Here is an 11,731-nt window from a genome sequence, read left to right on the forward strand (position 1 = left end):
CGGAAAAAAAAAGACATAGGGCCAGTTATTCAAACGGAGTTCAGCCAGTGTTTGACAAAACCACTTTCTAGGCCATTTTCCAAGTTCATAACGCTTTCATGTAAACACCATTTATCGCAAACAGTTTCATGAAAGCATATAGGGTACACAAGAAAAGCATCTATCTTCTTCAAATAACCCACTACGAAAGAGATCTGAAGGTCCAAAGATTTGCAAAACCACGGTGTAAGCTAGACTTCAATAACCGACCCACAGGCTAAATTCTTTGCTCCCTCCTACTTCAGTCAGACTTTCCCTTCGCCACAGTAATGTTATTTTGACTTTTTTCATGAAACCCGAATATCTGTTTTCTTAGGGGGTCTGGTCGGTATATACCTTACTAAAACTTCTTTGGGTATTCTCCACTTCTCTATCATACCAAGGTCTTCAAACATGCAAAGGCAAGCCTACATAGAGAGAAGATATTGACGAATATAATCAGTTATAGTTGTTGACCGCTGTTATAATTTAACAAGAAAAAAGAAATGATAACAATAACAACATCATCGGTGAAAAAAACATTTTCGCACACGATTAAGATCAGTATAGAAAATGATGACGATTCATTGTAGCGATAACGAGAGACTTGTTTCCTTCGATTTCATGTTGACAATAAAAATTAGCGATAGCAATGAGTGATGTTTCGTGACTCCATGTCATCGTTTTCAAATTCGTGAAGTTCTTAATTCCGTGAGATCCTTATATAGGGAGTTATGTGTGCGAAAGTTCAGTTGCATGTGATTAAAAGAGAAAAATACAATATAAAGTATATAAGGTGCTAATTATCAGATAAATAGTTTTGCTATGATAAAGTCAGATTGAGCGTTTAGTTTAGGTTTCTTTCTCTGATAAAGAGCATTTCGTAAATTAAAGCGTCCATCTTAAAGAGACGATGTGCCCTAAAATTTGAGAAAAACCATTGCCCAATAATGCAAGAGGTAAACGTCAGTTATCCCTCTATCTTTCTTGTCCCGCCCCCCATCAACCATTTTGCAAACGTGTAAACGATAAGGTTGCCTAGTATTATGAGGAATTAAAAGATAACCTACTGGTAACGTAGAATCTGGTAAAATAGTTCTAGGTGCACAAGCGAAAAGACGGAACTGTGAGTGTATATCTTCTCTCTTGCTAATTGGTTTGGTGATTAAGGCGTCTACTTCAGCTTGATTGACCTTCATGGGATAAGAGCAATAAAACCCTTCAATCAGTTACACATGTGGCTCTTATAAGTAAAAACACGTAAGTAATTAAAAAAGTAAATTAAAAAAAAAACTTGACTCCAATCTATGCACAGATAATTACATTCTAGTGTGCCATCACCCTCTCAGTAGACGAGTGTTGTATTTATCAAAACCATCATCATCATCATCATCATCATCATCATCATCAATAATAAAGAAGACATACACTAGGACTCTTGATTTTTTATATTATATACTTTCTACATAATTCCCCGCAATTTTTTTAAAATTCCTTTTTCTAGATATTTGTGCGAAAAAAAATTACCTAAGTTTAGAAATATTTTTAATGGTAATTTTACTGAAGCTTTCTATATGGGTTAAAGAAGAATTAAAGATGATTACTTAGAACTGTTCGCGTCAAATTATGCTTTAAACACTAGTAAATAGGTCGCCTTTTTGCACAATCGAGCTTCGTTAGTTTCTTGTTTTTTTTGCCAAATTTAACGTGGAATCTATCATAAAAAATCTACCAAGATTTTTAGCGGCATGCAAGTCTTTCAAAAGTTCTATTTTTATCTGTTTTGCGTTAAGGAAAATCGAACACGTCCCCAGTGTAAAGTATTTTAATTACCGTCATGTGGTAGATCATCATTTCACTTGACAATCGACTTCTATGAGAGGCGTCTTTAGCATTCTTGTATAATAGAGACTAAAGAAAAAAAATAGAGAGAGAGAACGAGAAAATCATAACGGCCATGAATGTACTTTATAGATCAAGAACCATCACTGTTTTAACAGAAAGAAGAAGACTCCCAAAGGAAAGGAAAAGCTAAAGAAAATTTAGCGCGCGCGCCGCCATTTTGAATTTTGCGACGTCACTTGGTTGCTCCTGTTGTTCTCTGATTAAATACAGCCAAAAAAAACGACATGATAACTCAATATGGTGGCTGATGCGACAGCGTTATGATAGGAAAATTTGGGTTACATTTAAATTCTCCTTGAAAAGTAACTGGAAGTCGGAAATCACACTTATACTCAGAAGCAGGGTTCACGATGATTTCCAAAGTTATTAAAGACACCTGAAATTTTTTCTCGACGAACTATAACTGGGGGTATTTTATTTAAGAGTCTGACAAGCGCGCGTATCTCCCAGTAGTTAAGGAGTCCATCTGGTAGCCAGTGTCTCAACTCAATATTTCACTTCCACCAAGTAAGACATATAACCAAATGTGTACCTATAACATCGTATTAACGAGCGAGCGAGTGATATCATTAGTCCTTAATATAATGTATTAGTATAATTACTCAGGTGATTATAGATATTCGGCGCTCTGATTGGTCGAGCATTGCATCGTTTGTCGCGATATTCACACCCGCGCGGGGTGATTATAGCGATCTCTGATGACTCTTTAGGAGTTCGAGCGAGAACTGTGAGAAACCCCAAGTATGCAATGGAAGACTGAAAACAGATTCTGAAAACCTCTAACGACGTCTCTTATTTCGGGCTAAACCATTTCAAGCCGAAGGTAAGATTTTGAAAGACTAGTTCCTCCAATAAAACCAATTTACAGGGAAGGTGAAAGCATTAAAAAAAGTGAATCTTTCGTAATCCTTCGTCGGAAAAAAATATATTTTCAAAGAAATTAGTACATTTCTTCAGTTTTCGTTGACATGAATGAAAATTGCACCGTTGGCAACTGGAAAGATTAAGACAACAAAGGGATCAGCAAAACTTAAAGCTTAAGTTTCTAAGAGTCTGGCTTACATGTAACTAGAAAAGCAATTAAAACAGTTAAAAGGATAGAAAAAAGGATTGTATTTGAATGCAAAAGCATTACACTGTAAACCGACAGTATTAACAATTTAAATTCGAATTTCCCTTTTCTCTGTGATAATCACCTTAGTCGCGTTATAATTAAAATACAACAGTTATTCAGCTCAGGTCAGTTCATATTGTTTATCAATCCCCTCGACTTCAGTAATTTGCCAGAAAAAGATAGATTTTTGCCTTTTCTTCTTTCACGGTAAGGAGGCACTTTTCTGTTGAAAGAAAAGAATCCTAACCCTCGACATCGCTCGTCCATATAATCAAGTAAATTGCCAAAAAAAAAAAATAGATTTTTGCCTTTTTTTAAAGGTATATTTAAGGACGCACTTTTCTGTTAAAAGGAAAGAATAAGGAAATTAGTGTCTCCCTTCTTGTTTTTGCCGTAGGGCAGCAAAAAATTCGCACCTCCGACGTATCATCTGCATTCCTTCCGCTTTTTGAGGGACAACTGGGGCGAGTCTCAAAGGGGGAAGAAAGTACTAGAAAATAAGATTTTACGGAAACTACATCCAAACATCGCAGTTAGGATGCAGTCTGATAAAGATGGAGCTTAAATGCCATTAAAAGTAATTCAGCACATGTTCACATCCACTATGGAACGCCTGGTTGCGGAGGGCGACCTCAGCGCCGACACGCGTACCGCTTTAATACGTTATTCACATTCTCATCACATTGAGACTCTTCTCGGCCAGAAAAAACCGCCACCGATAATTCCATTAACGGTTCTCTTCGATGGACTTCATGGTAATAATGCCTCCTGGAGAAGCTTTTTTCAACAGCGCCCGTCTTGTTATGCGCAGTAATAATAATAGTTATTGTTATAGTAATAACAGCATTTATTTAAACACGATTAAACATTCAGCAAAGCTGATGTGGTCGTATACAAACAATAAATTATATTTACTAACTAATCACAATAAGACTAATATAAGGATTCTACGTATTTACAAAAATAAAAATTCTACACAGTACATCATTATAATATATGTGGCTGAATCAGCAGCCCCAATCTCCTCGCGGTTTTTCTGCCCTCGCCCGCCTTTATTACTTGGCAACCAAAACCGCCACGCTACGCAGGCTACATCAACCCCTGCTCCCGCTGCGCGCGTTATGCGAAGACTACTGGGGACGAGTCAGTCAGAAACCGGAAACGGGCTTTGAGAAAGTCTAGCCTCAAGGCTCCACCATGATACTTGGTAACTGTCGCGTCCTATCGACGACGCGCTAGACAAGCAAACATTCAGATACCAGCAATGTTAAACCGTCTCTGATCGGATTCATATCAACTTAAAAACGACTTACGATGACCCAGGAAACACAGGTAAATAACAACTGATTATTTTATTACCTAGCTAATATAGCGTTCGGGTTTCCTGTATTTCACTGCTTTTCTATATATCTAAATCATCAGCGTAACCAAGGCAACGATAGAAGTCTACAATTTTACCAGTGATAAACCTTGTCTTATAAATAAATTTTGTCCGTAGTAGCATATTTGCGCTATATTACTGCTAAGAGTCGTGCGGAAGACCCCCAAAGAATGACAACCACTCAAAAAAGCAAAGCAACACATTATTTTCCCACTTTCCAGTTACTATCCACTACTATTTCATACCGCAAACGGGGTAAACAATTACATTGCTAAAAAGAAACGTCTTCGGAAGAGAGGTGGAAAGAAACAAACGAATGTCAGCGGCGCTGTCTTAAGTATATACTTTCATAAAAAATGAATTACTCCGTACTTGATAAAAGTCAACAAAGGCAGCTGAAACTTTTGTTGGTGCGATACGCTAACAAAAAAATAAAACACTATTGAAAAATAATATCAATTTCAATAAGAAGCCGAGAGTGTTAAAAAAAAAAAAGAAAATAGATCCGCTTGTCGGAAAAAAAGGCGAACAAAGCTGCACCAGCCCTTCAAGGGCATCACGCATTTTTATCAGTATTTACAAAAAAAAAAAATGAATTCTAGTGAGGGGGTGTTTTTCCTAACGAAAAACTGCGAGCAAAGCTGATAAGATGTTGCATATATGAGATTCTAAATTTACTCCGACAATTGTACCTTATCAGCACGTCATAAATTTGGAAGGAAGGCAACGCTAATTTCAAGAAAGGTAAATTAAACTTTTATTTGACGTTATGAATTTGCTTCGCATCAAAAATTTTTCCTTCCATTGAGCAACGCACTCTCAACAACGGAATATCACAACTTCATTTCTGTAATAGCTTTTGCATTTGCATCACTAGCAACATGATTAAGCTCTGTCCTCTAACGTGTATTTCATTCTCGTCACCTTTTCAGTGTTCATTACTGTTCTAATACTATTACGCTCATTAATGCTTCTAGTCAACTCGCGAAAAGGTGCTCAACGATTTTTTCACCATTCCTTAGATCAACAACATTCATAATCTGCAGCAATGTCCTTGTGCCAACAACGAAAGACCGCCATTTGAAAACTGTAACGAGCATTCCGCATCCTTCAACTCAGTTCAGAACTTTTTCCTATAATAAATATTCTTATATTCAAATTTGCGTAAGAGTGCACGTTAGCTTTTTTGGATTACAAAAAAAAAAAAACAGGAAGAAAAAAAAGGTGTGGAACGGGTTTAACAAATTTATGTTTTGAAGCATGCCATATTTTACACGTTCAGTATTTTTGCGAAATTAATAAATTAATATGCTCGTGTTTTATCGACCCAGCAATGTATGGATAAAAAAAAATCGAAAAAAAAAAGGATAATAACGAAAGTACTTATTTTAACAGTTAAACGGAGTTGTGGAATAGTTGAATGCATATAAGCAGACATGGCAGAGCAAGTACTTTACACATATGTTAATAGAAAAGTAACAAAAAATGTAAAACATTGAAATAATATATACAAGATAAAACTATATATATTGACCCTTCAAATTAAACAGTATTACACTTTCCAGTTCTTTTTTCATTACGTGCATAAAAGAAGTTCCCACATTGTTTGTCTGTAAAAGACTAAGATGTCAAAAGCTGTCAAAGATACCAAATTTCAAATAAGCGGTCTCCAGTCCGAAAGTAATATTTACTTTTATTTCAGAATTAAAAGCGCACAAGAAGGGAAAATGTTTAATACCTTGAGTCATGTTTCGAACAATTGAGCGGAAATGGGTTAGTTAGGACTTGTTGGATAGAGCAGGAAGTAACGTGTAATATAAGAGAGTTTTGTCATGGTTAGAAAGGGCTCACAGTAAGACATTGCGAGATAACTTTACAAATTCATCGTGCTGATAGCGAGGGGTACAGATTTAAACAAACCGTATAGGCTTAAACAAACGAAAAAAAACAACAACAACAACAACAAAAAAAAACAGAACAAAGCCAAGAAGGACCGAATAAAGAAACAATATTAATTCTCCGTGACCATAAAAATATTTGTTTCTTTTTCTCTTACTTTCTGTCTTTTGTTGTAACCCCTCAGACACGTGACGACTTTCAAAGGCTACAAAGCTGTTGTCTTAACAAAATACAAAGGTAAAGTCGGAAATCTCAAGGATATAAATTATAATGAAAAAAAGGAAAATATGATAGCTGCCTTTCATAATTTTATACAACAGATTCATTTGCAACCGTGACAGATTTATAAACACGCTTGGTTTTTAATAAATCATCTGTTGGAAAAGTTGACTTTTCACACGCATGTGTCATACTTAACAATAACTGTTGTCAAACGTTAAGAGCGAAGACGATAATGGATTATTAAAGTTGATATGTGCAGCAGATTCTGCACATCCAACCATCAAATACCACTTAAAGTGCACAGAGGGATGAGCGAGCCAATTTACAGCTGTAGATTTAGGATACTGATCGAGTCTCGACGTTAGACAATTTACGGCCGAGAATGCATTAATCCACTCTAATCTGTCAATAAACCAACCGTTTTCGTATCAGGCGCTAATGTCAATACGACATTTATTCATACAATTTTGTTATTCTCTGCAGTTACAAAAGTTACAAGCCAGCGACTCACTACCTTTCTAGCAGAACCTACATTTTCGCGGTGTGAACTGGCCGCGTACGAAAAGTAGCTCCCTTTTCTTTTTTTCAGAAATGTTGAAACGTTACTCTTTCGATGGTTATACTGTTCTCCTTCTTGTTTTGCAATTAAGAAAAACCTGGTTTTAAAACGCTCAAAAGTCTAACTGTAAACTTGTCCGGAGATGTACGTGTTCCTCTTTTTAGCTACGCCTTTGGGATCAAGCCCAGGGGGGTACTCTGGATTTCGAGTGACGGGGATGATCGAAGGATTTTTTTTAGGTATGGAATTTCGATTCTGGGATTTTCTTTTGCGGGGGGGGGGGGGGGGGGGGGGAGGAGTACCCCCCACCCCCCAAATCAAGTAAAAAGAATAAAAATATTTCTTTTGGTCGCTTTATCGACGGAGAGTTTTTAAATTCCATATAAGCAGGGTCTTGTTCGAAGGAAATTGAGCTTTTTGTTCTGGAAATCCAAAGTTCTATGTATGAGGTTAAAGGTTCATGAATTCAACCTATATTGTGTATGGGCTGTTCGATGAAAGCCTGGTTAATGTGTTCTATTTTCTTTTAAAGGTTTCAAATAGAACAAAGCGATAAAAACAATGTCGTCTCTCTACATCAGCTTTGCTGCTGCTTTCTCAGTGATGGCCGTTGTGGATATTTTTGGCAACACACTCGTCATCCTGGTTGTACTCACGAACAAATCAATGAAGACACCTGTCAATTATCTGCTAGTCAATCTCGCAGTTGGAGATATACTTGTCGCAGTGTTCTTTGGGATTCAGTACATAATCACGCCAGTTGTCACCCACCCCACCGGTCTAATAGGGGATTTACTCTGCAAACTTGTCACCGGAGGTGTACCAGGCTGGGTTGGCGCGGTCACGTCCGTATTCTCCCTGGTTGCCATAGCAATCGAACGGTATTCTTCAGTGGTGTTTCCCCACAACCAGAACAGAAGGTTAACAAAGAGAAAGGTTAAATTTTTCGCTCTCGTTAGTTGGATCCTTTCCCTCTTATGGGCCGGAGTAGGATTCTTCATCACAGTGTACAACCCAGTTGCAAATGCCTGCGTACACAGTTGGCCAAAACAGGTTTATGCGAATATTTACACAGTTGGCTGGACTGTGGTTGCCGGAATTATCCCGTTGACTATCATGGGATGTTTGTATTCGCGAGTGGTCTACAGACTGTGGTTTAAAAAGCAAGAGAACGAGGCTACCCAGAGGGCAGTGCTTCGCTACAGACGGCGTGTCACCAAGCTTGTGATAGCCGTGACATTTGTTTATGCATTTTGCTGGATTCCAGAACTAACAATTTACTTTTTGGGCTTCACTGGCTTAATTCAGTTAAGGCAGATTCATTTCAGTATTGCCTCTGGCCTTATCTTTTTTAACTCGACTGTAAATCCTATTGTGTACAGTCTGCAAAGCAGCACATTCCGCACACATTTCTGGTATTTGCTCTCATGTCGAAAGTTATGTAGGATTAACAGGGTAAATCCAGAGTTGGAACTAGATGAGATTGTAACAACACAAGGCTCAGCTTCTTAATATTAAAGTGAACAACGCATTTGATCACTAGACGAAAATAGTACGTACACTCTTAGGTCCAAGAAGGAAAAGTGGAGGGAAACTCAAGGGAAGTTTGGTAGAGACCTCACCCTAACAACATGGACAGGGACAGTGGAATAAAGGTTACTAAAGCGTCGATACCCACGATCAAACAACAGAACACTCCTCGATCGATACTAAAACCGACCGCTGGGAGAATAGTTTCGACCTCTAATGATGCCAAGCATGCTACGGCAAAACGTTTGTATGTGACAAACCTGATGGGGCTATTACTCGCGAGTTTTCTCGTGATCTCCACTAACCTCACTGCTTTGTTCTGTTGTTTTTTTGTTTTTTTTTGTTTTTTTGTTTTGTTTTTTTTTTTCCAAAAAATCTATTTAAAGGAAGGGGAAGTTTGCGAAAAAGTGTTCAAACATCATTACTGAGGCTTGTCACAGAAGGTTTATCGTCTTCTTCTTGGGTAGATTCACTACTAGAAGTCAACCATGGTGGTACTATTAGTCTCACTCTGGTAGTAAATTGGGCACTATTACACGCTGAAGACCTGCACTATACGGAGTCGAAATGTCGCGATCGCGTAAGACGGACGATAAATAAAGACCCTTTAATTACAACATTTTATGAAAATGAGTAAAAGTTCCATTAGCAATGTTATTAATGAACTGTATTGAAAAAAATATATATTAAGATAACGTCCTCAAGTTCCTAGACTTTTCCATGAGTTTTTGATGTACACCAGGGATTGTATTGTGAAAGTGTCCCGGCCTCAATTTGTAACAAGGACGCTAATGTTTGCTGACGCTGTGTTTTGTTTGTTTGTTTGTTGTCGTTATTTTTTTTTCCAAAAGTAAGAAAAACAACAGTGAAATAAATAGAACACTGAGACTCAGGTTTGGTTGAGTGATTGTAGATGAGTGTTTTGAATTACTTTTTCCCCAAATCAAAACCCGAGGGAAGACTTGACTCTGCAGTTATATATTAAAAGAATACTTAATCGGACTGACTTACATGGAAAATGCTCACTCCACAGTATATGGCAAACGCTCTCGTAAGGTCTTCATCAAACATTGTAAAACAAGAACCTATAAAAAGTCAATAATGACGGATTTGAGAATGTTTATCAGACAGTAACACAAGCGGCTTGGAAGAAAAAATCCGAGTACTCGGAGTCGAACTAATGACATTCTGATTTCTAGTCTAGATGCTCTACCACTAAGCTACAGGAGACTCGTGGGAGGTAAGGCCACTAAACTGTGGGTTTATGTGACAAACCAGTGGCGAATCCAAACCTTCAGACAGGGGGTGGGGGGGGGGGGACGTCTCAAAAAAATTTTTTTTCGGAGCTTTGGGCCTACGCGCGAAGGGGAAAGAGAAAATTTTCTCTCTCCCCTCCGCGTGTCGCCTTTTCTCGCGTGGGGTGATTTTCACGCGCGCTCGCGTTTCGCTCGCTCTACTATCCCTGAGGAAAAATGGGGGAACTAATCGTAGTCTACTTCGGGCCTCAGTTTGGTTTAAAAATAAGGGGGGAGGGGCCGGGCCGGGTCCCCCGGGCCTCTCCCCTAGATCTGCCACTACAAACGTCCTGCATACCGCTAGATCTTTGTTTTTGAAGTTTGGCATCTGGAGGGCTCGAGAAAAGCCTCGTCCGGTAGTCCGGGACAAGTAGATTTCCTTGCTGGGCTTGTAAATTTTAAAGCACACTAGCGCAGTAAGCAAGCGTCCAGGTAAGTCATCGTCCAACAAAATTATTAACTAAGGCGGCAAAAAATGAGAGCTGCTTGCCCAAGGGACAAGCTGGAATTTGAGTTTTTTTTCGGGCCCTGATTTCTACGAAAGGTAAAGGTAAATGCAAAAGTCCTTTTTTGCGTCGCTAACTTGTAACAGTAATCATTAGATCTAGACTAATAAACCTCGGGACAAACCTGAGGCCGAGGTTGCGGGGACGCGTGGCAATTTTCGCAAATCAAAAGAAATCAAAGTGTCAAAGGTGATCGAAAATAAACGTCGCGAATGAAAAACAGAAGTTAAGAATTAAATAAACGAGTTACGAATAAAGAGGAAGTTGGTGTCGTTTTTAGGCCACGGTAATGTAAGGATGCAGCGTTACCGGCTACTTACCATTTATTTTGTTGCACAGTTGCGCTACTCCGATGACTCCTAAAGATAAAAATTAGGATAATTTATTAAGTTGATAGAGGTGTTGAATATTCCAGAGTGGTTTTCCATTCTCCTCTTTCGAAGGACGTTTTGTCATCGCGTCGCATCTAGAGATCTGCAGGCGTGTATTCTTTCGCGCGAGTGTACCTTATTTTCCACGGTCGCCATCTTTGATTTAGAAAGTGGAAGAAGACTGGAGCGAGTAAACGCTCGCGCATGCACCAAACTTATGAGCATACATGCCCCTAGCCCCCTCTACCCACCCACAACTCCCCCTCCCTCACCGAATAAAAAAATAATAAAATAAAAAAAGGTTTTGAAAGTTCTCGAGCACCAAAGCTAAGTTTGACGTTATCAAGGCCTTATAATTTTAAGGCATTTTTTCCCACTTTTGACAAGGATTCAATTTGGTTAATCAACTCTCTACAGCGTTTTGCTACCTCATCCATTAATTAGATAAATCTATCCCGGGGCAAAAACCACCTCATCCAGGGAAAACTTAATCGTTTATGTCCTCATAAAGAACTTTGGAAAAGAAGTTGCGACTATGACTCACGCATGTGCTCAAATTAACAGTAATATTAACTCGCAAGTCAAAGCACATAATAAGTTAACTTGCATCTCCCTTTGTCCAGCGCTTCACTCTTATTCAATGTTAGAATTATACTATTAACCTACCTTGTTCATCTTTGATAGGAAAACACAGTATGTTTCTGAAAATCAATCAGGCAGAAATGAGCTGGTAAAAAGCCCAAGTCCGATTGAAAAATAAAATGAAGATTTGACGTTAATTAACTTCAGCGGAAAACAGAAATTCGACTGAAGAGGCATTCTATTTGGGGTTTTACGGTAATATGTCTTACCTCGTTCTGAAGCCAGTTTTTTCATCCAAACCTTTATAGAACAGTGGATGGCTGTAAGCGTCTTTTATATTCAACATCTT

At 38.3% G+C, this 11,731-nt stretch overlaps 2 protein-coding genes across 4 annotated transcripts in view; one reads left to right on the forward strand and one right to left on the reverse strand.

Moving 5' to 3' along the window:
• Positions 1-11,731, reverse strand: part of LOC140947814 (cGMP-dependent 3',5'-cyclic phosphodiesterase-like) — a 39,626-nt gene that overhangs the window by 7,970 nt on the left and 19,925 nt on the right. For both annotated transcript variants that reach the window (XM_073397014.1, XM_073397015.1), the window contains 7 exons: positions 11,652-11,731; positions 11,467-11,501; positions 10,750-10,788; positions 9,640-9,713; positions 1,852-1,929; positions 1,089-1,211; positions 376-446 (listed from right to left, as the gene is read on the reverse strand). The exon at positions 11,652-11,731 is cut by the window's right edge and continues 2 nt beyond it. In XM_073397014.1, coding sequence (XP_073253115.1) covers positions 376-446; positions 1,089-1,211; positions 1,852-1,929; positions 9,640-9,713; positions 10,750-10,788; positions 11,467-11,501; positions 11,652-11,731 — 500 coding nt within the window. The remainder of the gene's footprint in view (positions 1-375; positions 447-1,088; positions 1,212-1,851; positions 1,930-9,639; positions 9,714-10,749; positions 10,789-11,466; positions 11,502-11,651) is intronic.
• Positions 4,244-9,454, forward strand: LOC140947815 (QRFP-like peptide receptor). Of its 2 annotated transcripts, none has more exons than XM_073397017.1 (2): positions 4,244-4,369; positions 7,631-9,454. In XM_073397017.1, exon 2 carries the CDS (start codon positions 7,660-7,662, stop codon positions 8,608-8,610), a length of 951 nt encoding a protein of 316 aa, XP_073253118.1. In that variant the 5' UTR covers positions 4,244-4,369; positions 7,631-7,659; the 3' UTR covers positions 8,611-9,454. The 2 variants fall into 2 exon arrangements, with proteins under 2 accessions (XP_073253118.1, XP_073253117.1); XM_073397016.1 differs by lacking the exon at positions 4,244-4,369 and adding an exon at positions 5,038-5,162.

This window comes from Porites lutea, chromosome 9 (assembly GCF_958299795.1).
Source record: "Porites lutea chromosome 9, jaPorLute2.1, whole genome shotgun sequence".
NCBI classification, from domain to species: domain Eukaryota; kingdom Metazoa; phylum Cnidaria; class Anthozoa; order Scleractinia; family Poritidae; genus Porites; species Porites lutea.